The sequence below is a fragment of the Dasypus novemcinctus genome, chromosome 2 (genome assembly GCF_030445035.2).
Source record: "Dasypus novemcinctus isolate mDasNov1 chromosome 2, mDasNov1.1.hap2, whole genome shotgun sequence".
NCBI lineage: Eukaryota > Metazoa > Chordata > Mammalia > Cingulata > Dasypodidae > Dasypus > Dasypus novemcinctus.
In genome coordinates this window covers 179,145,961-179,159,382 of record NC_080674.1, presented here as the reverse complement: position 1 = coordinate 179,159,382, position 13,422 = coordinate 179,145,961, and the positions used below count along the sequence as shown (strand labels likewise).

At 48.2% G+C, this 13,422-nt stretch overlaps 1 protein-coding gene across 1 annotated transcript; it reads right to left on the bottom strand.

The window, feature by feature from the left end:
* Positions 1–11,769: 11,769 nt before the first annotated feature.
* On the bottom strand, positions 11,770–13,092 carry FBLL1 (fibrillarin like 1). Its single transcript, XM_012529050.3, has one exon. It carries the CDS (start codon positions 12,847–12,849, stop codon positions 11,839–11,841), a length of 1,011 nt encoding a protein of 336 aa, XP_012384504.2. The 5' UTR covers positions 12,850–13,092; the 3' UTR covers positions 11,770–11,838.
* Positions 13,093–13,422: the final 330 nt, after the last annotated feature.

The window sequence follows — 13,422 nt, the reverse complement described above, 5'->3', positions numbered from 1 at the left end:
TTTATAAAGGGTATTTATTTGGGGTAGGAGCTTACAAATACCAGGCCATAAGCATAAGTTACTTCCCTCACCAAAGTCTATTTTCACATGTTGGAGCAAGACGGCTGCCAACACCTGCGAGGGTTCAGGCTTCCTGGGTTCCTCTCTTTCAGGGTCTTGCTTCTCTCCGGGTTCAAGGTTCCTTTCTTCCCAGGGCTTGCTTTTTCCTGGGCTCAGCATTCCTCTCTTCCTGGGGCTTGCTTCTCTTTCCTCTGTAAGCTTAATTCCTGGGGCTCCAGCTTAAGGCTTCAGCATCAAACTCCAACATCAAAATTCGAAAAACCCTCAGTTCTGTTCTTTGCCATGCCTTTTATCTGTGAGTCCCCACCCACCAATGTAGGGACTCAACACCCTAATCATAACTCAATCATGCCCAGGTACAGATCAGATTACAAACATAAGCCAATATCTGTGTTTGGAATTTATAACCGTATCAAACTGCTACAACATGAAACTGCTACAACTTGTTATATGATCAGGGAAAAGTTTGGGGAAGAAGACAAAGAAATTTGTTTTTTGCACATACACAATCATCATCATGAAACAAGGAAGAAAGATTCATTATAGTCCTTGTTTCTGTAACTGGTCACATGGTCAAAGTTCATATTTATCACTACCTTCTTCCACTACCCATTCCATATTTCTATTACACTCAGCAAGCACTTCAGCTGGCTGTAGTTCTTTGCTGGGCGGGGCGGGGAGGGGGGAGGGGTGACCCAAACTTTTATTACTGAAGATTCTGGGCCCTTGTTAGTCCTGCTTGGATTGGGTTGTTGCAATTTTCCATTGACTTTTTTTTTCTAAGATTTATTTTTTATTTATTTCTCTTCCCTTCCCCTCCCCCCCAGTTGTCTGCTCTCTATGTCCATTTGCTGTGCGCTCTTCTGTGACCACTCCTATCCTTATCAGCAGCACTGGGAATCTGTTTCTTTTTGTTGCATCATCTTGCTGTGTCAGGTCTCTGTGTGGTGCCATTCTTGGGCAGGCTGCACTTTCCTTCGCACTGGGTGGCTCTCCTTATGGGGCACACTCCTTGCATGTGGGCCTCCCCTATGTGGGGGACACCCCTGCATGACACGGCACTCCTTGCGCGAATCAGCATTGCACATGGGCCAGCCCCACACGGGTCAAGGAGGCCGGGAGTTTGAACCGCGGACCTCCCATGTGGTAGGCGGATGCCCTATCCATTGGGCCAATTCTTCCTCCTCTGTTGACTTTAACCATAGGGCATGGCAGTACTAGATGCCCCAGAGGATCACCTGTATTCCAGGCAAACTCTTCTTTACCCCCATTATGTAGATGCAGTCCTATTTCCCCTTGATAGTTAGGATCAATCACCCCAGCCAGTACAGTAATTCCCTTTTTGACTGTTGGTTCAGAGGTAAGAGGAGCCCAATGTGGCCAGCTGACTGTTTTAACTTCCAATTCAATGGAATTATTGTTTGTTCCCTGGTGATAGCACTCCTCCTTTTGGGACTAAAACCTGTAGACCAGCAGAGTTTGAGGTTGCAGGGACAGGAAGCAAAAGTTTTCCTAGTGAGTCTCTAGGGGTAATAGTGAGTGGTGCCACTCCCATTTCCACCACTTGATTCCTGGACCCATGGATCCTGGTTATGGGAGAAACAGCACCATAGAATGGATGCTGATTTAGAGCATACACAGCTTCCTGGAGAACATTGTTTCAGCCCTGCAAGGTTTTGCCACCTAGTTGGTGCTGTAATTGAGTCTTCAAAAGGCTATTCCACCATTCTGTCAATCCAGCTGCTTCAGGGTGATGGGGAACATGGTAAGACCAATGAATTCCGTGGACATGTGCCCATTCCCGCACATCATTTGCTGTGAAATGCATTCCTTGATTGGAAACAATGCTGTGTGGAATGCCACGGTGGTAGATAAGACATTCTGTAAGTCCACAGATGGTAGTTTTGGAAGAAGCATGGTGTGCAGGAAATGCAAACCCATATCCAGATTATGTTTCTATTCCAGTTAAAACAATAGCTGCCCCTTCCATGGTGGAAGTGGTCCAATGTGTTCAACCTGCCACCAAGTAGCAGGCTGTTCACCTCAAGGAATGGTGCCATATTGGGGGCTGAGTGTGGGTCTCTGCTGCTGGCAGATTGGGCACTCAGCAGTGACTGTAGCCAAGTCAGTCTTGGGAAGGGGAAGTCCATGTTGCTGAGCCTATGCATAACCTCCATCCCTCCTTTCATGGCCACTTTGTTTGTGAGCCCATTGGGCAATGACAGGAGTGGCTGGGGAAAGAAACTGAGCATTAGCCACAGAGTGGATCATCTTATCCACTTGATTATTAAAATCTTCCTCTGCTGAAATCACCCTCTGGTGAGCATTCACATGGGATACAAATATTTTCATGTTTTTTGCCCAGTCAGAAAGGTCTATCCACATACCTCTTCCCCAGACCTCTTTGTCACCAATTTTCCAATCATGTTCCTTCCAATTCCCTGACCATCCAGTCAAACCACTGGCAACAGCCCATGAATCAGTGTACAAATGTACCTCTGGACATTTCTTCTTCCAAGCAAAATGAACAACCAGATGCACTCCTTGAAATTCTGCCCTCTGGGAGGATTTGCCCTCGCCACTGTCCTTCAGGAATGTCTCACAAAGGGACTGCATTGCTGCAGCTGTCCACTTTTGGGTGGTACCTGCATATCATGCAGAACCATCTGTAAACCAAGCCTGAGTTTTCTCTTCCTCAGTCAACTGATTGTAAGGGACTCCCCAAGAGGCCAAAGCTGTGGGCTGGGAAAAAGAAGGTAACATGTCAGGAGTGGTGACCATGGGCATTTGGGCTATTTCCTCATGTCACTTACTTGTGTCTTCAGGACCTGCTCAAGACCTATCTCGTATATACCACTTTCACTTTATTATGGAGTGCTGCTGTGCCTGCCCAACTTTATGGTTTGGTGGGTCAGACAATACCCAGCTCATGATAGGCAACTCAGGTCTCGTTGTAACTTGATGGCCCATGGTTAAGCACCCAGTCTCCACTAAGGCCCAGTAGCAGGCCAAAAGCTTTTTCTCAAAAGGGGAGTAGTTATCTGCCCATCTATTTCACTGCTAGATACCCCATGATGTATTAGCCAATGCCATAACTCTACATGACTCAGACTATTTTAAGTGATTTTTGAATCTCCCTTTCATTGCGATAGCCATGCCTACCTTGACTTTGGCGATTAACTGCCGATATTTGACTTTTACCAGACCAATATCCAACCATCTCCACAATGTTTAAGTATTCTAATTCCATCACAGCCCTCCCTACAGTAATATCTGGACTACTGAGCTCTTCAAGGAAGATGGAGTTAGCCTTACAAATTTATTCCTCGCAGTCTTCATTAAAGGTGTGTCCTGTGGGCATTCTTGGGGTCGGTGGGCACCTCTCAAATGGTAAATCCATTCTAGCATTCCAATCTCCCTAAGCCTTTGAATTCCCTCTTCCACTATATACCAGGGCAAATCAGGCATCTTTTTTTTTTTTTTTTTTTTTTTTTTAGGGCTGTGTGATCTTCTTTTTTTCTTTTTTTTTTTCTTTTGTCTTTATTTTTTTAATATTACACTCAAAAAATATGAGGTCCCCATATACCCCCCACCCCCTTCACTCCACTCCTCCCCCCATAGCAACAATCTCCTCTAGCATCATGAGACATTCATTGCATTTGGTGAATACATCTCTGAGCACCGCTGTACCTCATGGTCAGTGGTCCACATCATAGCCCAAACTCTCCCATGTTCTACCCAGTGGGCCATGGGAGGACATACAATGTCCAGTAACTGTCCCTGCAGCACCACCCAGGACAACTCCAAGTCCCAAAAACACCTCCACATCTCATCTCTTCCTCCCATTCCCTACCCCCAGCAGCCACCATGGTCACTTTCTCCACACCAATGCCACATTTTCTTCAATTACTAATCACAGTAGTTCATGAATAGAATATCAGTAAGTCCACTCTAATCCATACTCTATTCCTCCATCCTGTGGACCTTGGAATGGTTGTGTCCACTGCACATCTATATCAAGAGGGGCCTTAGATTCCACATGGATGCTGGATGCAATCCTCCTGCTTTCAGTTGTAGGCACTCTTGGCTCCCTGGTGTGGTGGTTGACCTTCTTCAACTCCATGTTAGCTGAGTGGGGTAAATCCAATAAACCAGAGTGTAGGAGCTGAAGTCTGTTGAGGGTCAGGGCCTGGCTATCACATGGTCAGTCCAGAGATTCAGGTCCCTTGGGTATATATTAAACCCCAGCACCAACTACAGTTCTGTTAAAGTAACAGGAGAGGCTTGTGAACAAAGATCACATCTGAGTCCAGCTCCATCACACAGAACATAAACTCCAAAAAAGGGCCAACTGACATGGCACTGAACTCCATCTGCCATGACCATAGAACCTGTGGGTTTCTGTAGCCCTCAGAAGAACCAGTACCCGGAGTTGTATCTACTTTATCTGTCTCTGGGACTCTGCTGAGGTGTGCATAAGGGCAACCTCTCTAATAACCTCCCAGCTCTTTTTGGAGACTCATAGCCATATAAACTCATTTGTCCTTTCCATTTCCCCCTTGATTCAGGTCAAAAAGCATTTTTAACTCCTGGTATTATATGTAGATTGAGATATTCTGCTGGTGCAATTTGACCCTTTTATTCAAGGTCATTTTCTGGTTACATCATCAGCTGGTACTTGGTAGTAATCCCTCAGTGCCAGGGGGGCTCATTCCCAGGAGTCATGTCCCACACTGGGGGGAAGACAACACATAATACATGCTGAATTTGGCTTCGAGACTGGCCACATTTGAGCAACACAGAGGTTCTCAGGAGGTAACTCTTAGGCACCCTGCAGCTCTAGGCCTTGTTCTTATTTCAGGTGTACAGGTTCACAAGCATAATTATTAGTGTCAAGGGCTCATTGTTGGACCTTCATTCTTTTTTGGTCTTTGCCGTTGCACTTGGGGGATTGTTGCTATTCCTTTAGGGACTGTGATAGAGCTCCTCTGACTAGGAACTCAGCACTCCCTCAGTTGTTGTTTTTAATTGTATCCACTATGAAAATATCCAAACATTTTTATGTACCCTGGTAAATCGGGGATCTTAACCTCAGACATGCTAGGCCATCTTTTGGTCTATGTTTTAGTCAGTCACCCAAACAAACTGTTAGAGCCTTTTCTGACCTCTTGAGCTACAGCGTTAAATCCAGAATTTCTGCTTAGTGGGCCTACATCAATAAATTCAGCCTGATCCAACTTTATATTCCTTCCACCATTATCCCATACCCTTAGTATCCATTCCCACACATATTCCCCTGATTTCTGTCTATATAAATTGGAAAATTCATGCAGTTCTTTCTGAATATACCTTACTTCCTCATGGGTCACACTTTTCATTTCACCTTTGGGGGCTTCTTGTGATTTTAGTCTAGTAATAGGACTTGAAGACAAGAGAGGTGGTGGGGGTGGGTAAGAAGAAGGATTAGAAATGCCTTGCAAGCTACTGAGCTCAGGGCATTCCCATGCATTTTCTTCTGGTGAGACAGGATTAATTTCTTGAGGCAGGGGTTGGAAGGCAGTTTCCTCAGGGCAGACTGGAGGCTGGGCAGTGCATGCTGGAGTTTGGCTTGTACATGCCTCAGGGCTGGGAGGAGGTCCAGACTCCCTGAGGCAGGCTGGAGGCTGGATGATACAATGTTGACAAGGTGTGGTCTCCACAGGGCAGGCCATAACAGGCTTATCTGGTAAAGTCTCAGCAGAATTCAGGGTTCCAATGTCTCTATCAATATTTTTTTTAAAGATTTATTTATTTATTTCTCTCCCCTTCTCCCCACCCCCCACCCCAGTTTTCTGTTCTCTGTGTCTATCTGCTATGTGTTCTTTGTCCACTTCTGTTGTTGTCAGCAGCATGGGAATCTGTGTTTCTTTTCGTTGCATCATCTTGTTGTGTCAGCTCTCCATGTGGGCAGCGCCATTCCTGGGCAGGCTGCACTTTCTTTCATGCTGGGCAGCTCTCCTTATGAGGCGCACTCCTTGCGCATGGGGATCCCCTGTGCAGGGACACCCCTGTGTGGCAGGACACTCCTTGTGTGCATCAGTGCTGCACGTGGGCTAGCTCCACACGGGCAAGGAGGCCTGGGGTTTGAACCGTGGACCTCCCATGTGGTAAACGGATGCCCTAAACAATGGGCCAAGTCCGCTTCCCGGCTCTATCAATATTATCATCATACCATATGTCTCCATCCCAATTCTCTGGATTCCACTCTTTTCCAATCAATGCCTTCGCTTTAACTGCAGAAACCCTGAAGGGTTGAGATTTTAGTTTTCTTTGTAACTCTGCTACTCGTACAATGAGAGTCTGAGTTTGGCTCTCCAATATTTTGAGCCTGTGGCTACAGGAGACAAGATTTTCTTTCAGGGCACAAATAGAAACTTTTGCATCATTCATGTGGAGTTTTTCAAATTTGAAGTCATTAACTCATCTCTTTCTTTTGTAACAGTATCCAGAGTATCTAGGAGGAGCCAGCCAACATCATTATACCATTTGACTCCACAAAACTCTCTTAAGATGTTGAAAACACTCTCACCCAGATCCTTGCTTCTTATTAGCATGGAAATAGGGGAATCCAGTGATGGTATTTTGCATATCTTGATTGCCAACTTGTGCCATGGACTGTTAACAGCCTCTTCGTTATTGGAAAGGGAGTTTTCAGTACCCTTGAGTCCAATTAGAGTAGAAAGCCAATTGCAAAATTCCCAGAACCACCTCAGACACCCCATTCCTGGTACCAAGCTGTATTAGTCAGAGTTCTTTAGGGAAAAAGAATCAATATGAGATATCTGTCAATAGTATGCAATTTTATAAGAGTCTCTCTCATAGCAGTGGGGGTGCACAAGTCAGGTTCCACAGGTAATCTGCAATCAGGGGCTCCAATGAAAGTCCAGTGAAGGTTCTTGACATCTTCTGGGAGACATTGTCTGTCCAAAGACAAGCTGGGAAATTCTTTCTCAATGCTGGAATCACTTCCCCTTTTAAGACATTCAACTGATTGGGTTAAGCGTCACTCATTGCTGATGGCAATCTCCCTGATTGATGTAATTATAATCATCTATCTATAATGTACCACTGCAGTAAAGTCAATGGTGACTAAATTCCATGAATGTCCTTGTATTAGTTAGCCCAGGGCTTGCTTGACCAAACGACTGGGCACAATTACCTAGCCGAGATGACACAATAGCCTAACCATCACACATGGTCTCATTAATATGAACTAAATACAAAGAATAAATGCATGGAGTTAACACCTAGGTATAGGTTATTAGAAGATAAGAGGAGGACTGAGAAGGACTACTGATGCCTAATGTATGCAGAAGTTTTAATTAATTTGACTGTAAAAATGTGGGAATGGATAAAGTTGATGGTAACACATAGTGAGTAGTAGCTGGTTTATAAATGGTATTGTGGCTGAAAAGGGTAGTCTAGGGATGTAAATGTCAATTGAAAGAAAGCTAGAGAATAATTTAGGGACTGAATAACAGTAAACCGAGAGGTGGATGAGAATTGTGGTTGATGGTACAGATGCAAGAGTGTTCTGTGAACTAGAATAGATGTATTTCACTATTGCAGGATGGTTGGGAATGTGGAGAAGCATGAGAAAAATACAACTGGAGTGACTCATGGGTTGTGGTTAACAGTAAGGTAATATTCATGCATCTATGCCAAAGATATACTGTGTTGATAATGGGGGATATGGAAAAAGTGTGTCAAATATATGCTATGGACCACAGGTGGTAATAGTCTGATGATATTATCTCATAATCTTAAGAAATATTCCACTATGGTGTGGTTTGTTAGTGGAGGGGTGTTATATGGGAACTCTATACATGTGCATAATTGTTTTATAAGTCCACACCTCTGTAATAAAATTTTAAAAATCAAAGGGTAGGTTGGGGGGGGGAAATACACCAAAAGTAAGACAGGGACTATAGTTAGTAGTAATATTTTGAGGATGCTCTTGCATAGTTTGTAACAAATGTCTCACAACAATGCACAAGGCATTGGTGGAGGGGTAATGAATGCGACCCCTCTATGATGGTATGCATGTTTGTTTAGTAAGTTCACAACTTTTACTATACACTTATTGTTTATGTATGTTCATGTATGAATGTTATACTTCAATAAAAACATATATTTTAAAAAATCATATAAATGCTTAGCTTTATGCTTCGAACATGGTAAGTGCTTGCTAAATAATAGTGTAGCAATGTACAAATGTATTCCCTACACGTCAGATATGCTAAAGTGTAATTTCATCTTGCTCAATAGCAGGGTGGGGGTGGGAGAGGAAACTGACAATTTAGAAGGCACTTGTTTTCTTCCATTGTTACATAGGTCTTCTGTAAAAAGGTCCATTCCTCCAGGTGTTCCCCCTCTTCAGTCTCCCGCCCTTCTCATCCCACGAGGCATCTGGGCAAGCAGGTGCTGACAGGCACCATGGCAGTGGTGAGGGGTAGGTGGGGGAGGCCCGGTCCACGTATCCTTCTTCCCTGGCTCCTGCTGACTCCATTTGGTCTGTCTTACCTGGTCTTTGAGCATCAGCCTCCAGCCTGGCCACAGCAGCTGCTCAGGTGTCTGCAGCCGGGCTCTCTATCATGGCTCTAGCTGGAGCTGCTTACCCTGAAGCTCCCTGCACCTTCCAGCTTAGCCCAGGACCCTCAGAAGCATTGCTAAGGTGCCCACACTCCAAGGCAACCCATGACAAGTGTGCTAACTCTTAATTCTCAACTACCCAGTTTTTTTCGACAAGAGGAGGAAAGATGGGAGGAGGGAACAACACATTGAGCACATCGATGTGCCAGACTCTGTCCAGACTCTGTGCGGGCATTTTCACATTGCATGCTGATTTCCTCAGCCAATTCTCACCGAGCAAGATAGGCGGTTTTAGCTGACAGTTCCCATTCAGCCCCAGAGATCCAGATCTAAAGCTTTCTGGGACCCCAAGTGAACTGTTACTGCTGTGTTCCAGGCTCCAAGCAGTGCCCAGTGTCACTTCTACCTCTAGGTTTCCTCGGTTTCATTGCCCACTAGAGTGACAGTAACATCCTATTCCCTGCTCTCGTCTTCCCTTTTTTTTTTTTTTAGATTTATTTATTTATTTCTCTCCCCTTCCCTCCCATCCCAGTTGTCTGTTCTCTGTGTCTATTTGCTGTGTCTTCTTTGCCCGCGTCTGTTGTCAGCAGCACAGGAATCTGTGTTTCTCTTTGTTGTGTCATTTTGTTGTGTCACTTTTCCATGTGGGTGGCGCCATTCTGGGCAGGCTGCACTTCCTTTCGCGATGGGCAGCTCTCCTTACGTGACACACTCCTTGTGCGTGGGTCTCCCCCATGCGGGGGACACCCCCATGCGGGGGACGCCTCTGCATGGCAGGGCACTCCTTGCATGCATCAGCACTGCACATGGCCAGCTCCACATGGGTCAAGGAGGCCCGGGGTTTGAACCGCAGACCTCCCATGTGGTAGACGGACACCCTAACCACTGGGCCAAGTCCGACACCCCCCTGCTCTCGTCTTCCACAATCAGGTTCCAGCTTCCCTTCTTGATTTGCCTTGGTACTTATTCCTATATTTCTCCTGGTGCTTACCATGCCATGCTGCTGGCCCAGGAACCCATCTGCAAACTACAGAAGTTATTTGGGATGATATTTTCCTGCCATTTCTCCATTGATGGTCCCTACTTCGAGCATCTTCAGACATAGACTGTATACTGTGTATGTGTCATGGGAGAGGAAGGCGTGGGTAAGGAGCTGCCTGCACCAGGGAAAGAGCTTAAGGTTCCTCTGAATGCCTTCTCCCTGCTCTATCCCTCAGCCTGGGGGACAAACACCTTGTAAGAAAGAACGGAGAGGTCCTCAGCAATGCTGAACTAGTTCTAAGGCAGGCTGGACCCCATACATTGCTGCTGGGACCTTCCCTCCAAATGCTCAGCTCCTATAATCTTCCCCTACTGAGAAGAAGGTTCCTGTCCCCTGGGAGTCCAACCCCAGTCTCAGGGACTCATCTCCAATTAATTAATTAGCCTGAAATTGGTGAGAGAGGACTTTTCATAGCAAAGGAAGCAGCACACATTTCAGTGTAAAGAGTAGAGATTTTGGAGTCAGGTCGACATGGATTTGATTTCTGACTGTGCCCCTTATGGCAGCCGGGGGGGTGGGGGGATGGGAGGGACTGGACGGTTCAAGGAAGTCATGTCATCTCTGTGTACTCAGTTTTCTTGTTTGTCACTTGGTTGTGTTGCAACGAAGAGTTCATATTATTTGTGGACTTCTGTAGACACTTAGCCCATTCACCCTCTTGTTCCTGAGTCACTCTTGCCAACAAATCTGAACTACAGGTCTCCCTTATTTGTGTATGTCTGGTGGGGAAAGAAAGGAGTGTCTACTCTTAGAACTGTTTCATCTTTTTTGTTCAGAAATTCTTCTCTTGGAAAGGGCAGACGAACCACAGTCTCAGCCCAAGGACATCTTTAGGGAGGTAAGCCTGCTCCCCTAATGTTGTGTTAGTACATTCCCAGACTAAAGGTTGATGACCTTAACAGTTAGAAATGGGTGTTTTTGGAATGTATGAATGAGTGAATAAGTGAAAGGCCTTCCTGAAGGTCTGATTTGGGGGAGTTTCCCAGGTGTTGGTCAATTCTCTGCTCTCTGCTCCCTTTGGGCTGGTTTGGTGAGCGAGAACCAAATGTACTGAATCCAGTGTCTTGGGATCTGTAGGAAATGCCCTTCAGAGATGGGTACTTTCCAGAAGTCATTTTTCTGTTCCTTAGATGTTTGGTGATGCCACTTTGGGTATGCTATACGGCTGCAGTGTGAACACTGCTAAGTAGACCCACATTCTACCCTCTGCCTTCTTTTGCTGTTTTGAAATCTGAGAAAGGGCTAACACAGCAAGGCAGGGGAGCACATCGAGTGCCACAGAACCCTGCTCTTTGTGTGTCCTAGTATTTTGAATGAAAGTAGAAGCCTTGTGGTCTGTCCAGGATATGCCATGCAGGGAGAGGTAAGATTACTCTGGTATAGAATAATAGAGCATTTAGAGCCAAAAAGACTGGCTCTTAAGTTCCACTGCCTTACTGGCGGTGTAAACTTCGGCACCTAGTTTTCCTTTGGAAGGGCTGTTTCTTCATATGTGAAATGGAAATGGTAACAAAACCATCACAGGGCTGGTGTGACGATTACAAGTACTAATGAAGGCAAAAGGGGTTAGTTAAATAGTAATGTACTAAACACCATATTGTGGCTAAGACTGGCTTCCAGTCAGACACACAGGGGATGCTATCATTGCTGTCCATCTATATCCAGTGCCCCTCCCTGAAATCAGGCTTGGTCATGTGACTTGGGCACTGTGAGAAGTGCCAAGTCAGTTCCAAAGGAAACTGTTAAAGCTCTTTTTTTCTTTTTGTTAAAGCTCTTAGTATTAGCCATTCCCCAGCTCCCTTTCCCCTGCCCTTTGGATGGAGGAAGCATGGGTGAGGATAGGACCCTGGGAAGTCAGGTCCCTTAGTGATTCCAGTAGGCAGAGATCCCCAGCTATTCCTTGACAGACCCCCTATCCAAGCTGGGATCTGGGGATTGATTGTTACTGCAGCTGCACCCAGCCTAACCTCACTGATACACCTCTGTACTGTTTCTTTATGCCATTTAGTAGAAAAACAACAAAACACACACACAAAAATGCATAAATAGTAACATTTAACACAGCTCAACCTCGGGGATATCTCAGGGACAGCCTGAGCTGGGTGCTACTTGCTGCTACTCTTGGGAAGGGGCCGGTAGACCCCAATGACCACAGCGTGGTCCCTCTCGTAGGGCTCCAAGGTCAGCTGCTCTTGAGGCTTCAAGTTCTCCTGCTGCAACTTCCTCACCTCAGAAGCAAATACTGCCTCAGCGGATGCGGTGGAGTCGATGCAGTTGGCCTTGATGGAAATGAGGAAGTGGCCCCCGTTGCGCAGGAAGGTGTGTGCGTTCAGCGCCACTATGCGGGACTGGTCCGGCTGGGCCACGTCGGCGAAGATGACGTCCACCATCCCAATGAGCATGCGGTACTTGAGCGGGTGCCGGGCATCCTCGAGGACCGGGATGATGTTGGTTCGATTCTTGGCCACGTTGACCAGGTCGCGGCCGGCGCGATGGGAGAATTCGACCGCGTAGACCAGGCCGTCCGGGCCGATGATGTCGGAAACGTGGGAGACAGTGGTCCCCGAGGCGGCGCCCAGGTACAGGACCTTGGACTTGGGTTTGATGTGGATCTGGTCGACCCCGCCCAGGATGGCGGCGGCCAGCTTGGAGCGGAAGGGGTTCCACGTGCGGTACTCCTGCTTCACGCCGCCCTCGGTCACCGTGACCCGCCTCTCGCCGTACACCGAGTGGCCCGGCACCAAGTTCAGCGTGACCAGCGCGTCCTCCGCGCCGCGGTAGATGAAGACGCCCTCGTGCCGGTGCGGCTCCACGGACACCGCGTTGGCGCCCTTCCTGCGGCGGTTCTTGCCCTTGCCCGCTCCGCCGCGCCGCCCCCCGCCGCCGCCGCGGTCCCGGCCGTCCCCGCCGCCGCGCCCCCGGCCCCGGCCGCCGCCTCCGAAGCCGCGCCCGCGCGCCGCGAAGCCGCCCTTGCCCGCCGGGCCGCCGCCGTCGCCGCCTCCTCCCTTGGCCCCGCCGCCTCGTCCTCCACCCCAGCCGCCGCTCCAGCCGCCCCGGCCCCCGCGGCCGCCAGACCCTCCGGAGGCGCCTCGGCGCGAGCTCGCGGCGGACTTCATGGCGCGCCCTGGGCGCCCGCGGGGCTGGCGGCGGTTGTCAGGGGTCTCCGGCTGCTGGGGGCGACGGCCAGAGGTCGCCCGTGGCTCAGGGCGATTGCCAGAGGTTACCCGTAGCTGGGGGCGGTTGCCAGGGGTCGCCGGTAGCTCGAGGCGGTGGTCCCGGCGGGGCGCGAAGGTAGGCGGCGGCGGGCGGCAGCGGGCAGCCAGGGCGCGGTGGGCGGCGGTCGGCACCAGCTCACCCAGCCTCCGCTTCCCCGAGGCGGCTTCTGACGCAGCGACTGGCGTAATTGCATCACACCCGCTTGGGCGACCCTACAGCCCCGGAAGGCCCCCTTTCCAGCCCGCGCGCAGACGCAGCCCTTTCCTTTGTAACCCTTTCCTTTCCCTTTCTCCCTCTTCTGCTTTCTTGGGTACCCCTGGCAGTTCCTTTGGACCACTGGAAATGGGCGTCTCTGAGGCAGGAAAGGGGGAGACAAGAATAGGATTCAGTCCTTGGTGTGTCACTTACTTGTGTGTGGTCTCAATAAGTTTACCTGACCCACTCTGAGGATCTGGTCTGAACTTGGGCAAGTT

Coding starts and splice junctions, on each gene's coding strand:
- FBLL1 (XM_012529050.3), bottom strand. CDS start 12,849: ATGAAGTCCGCCGCGAGCTCGCGCCGAGGCGCCTCCGGAGGGTCTGGC.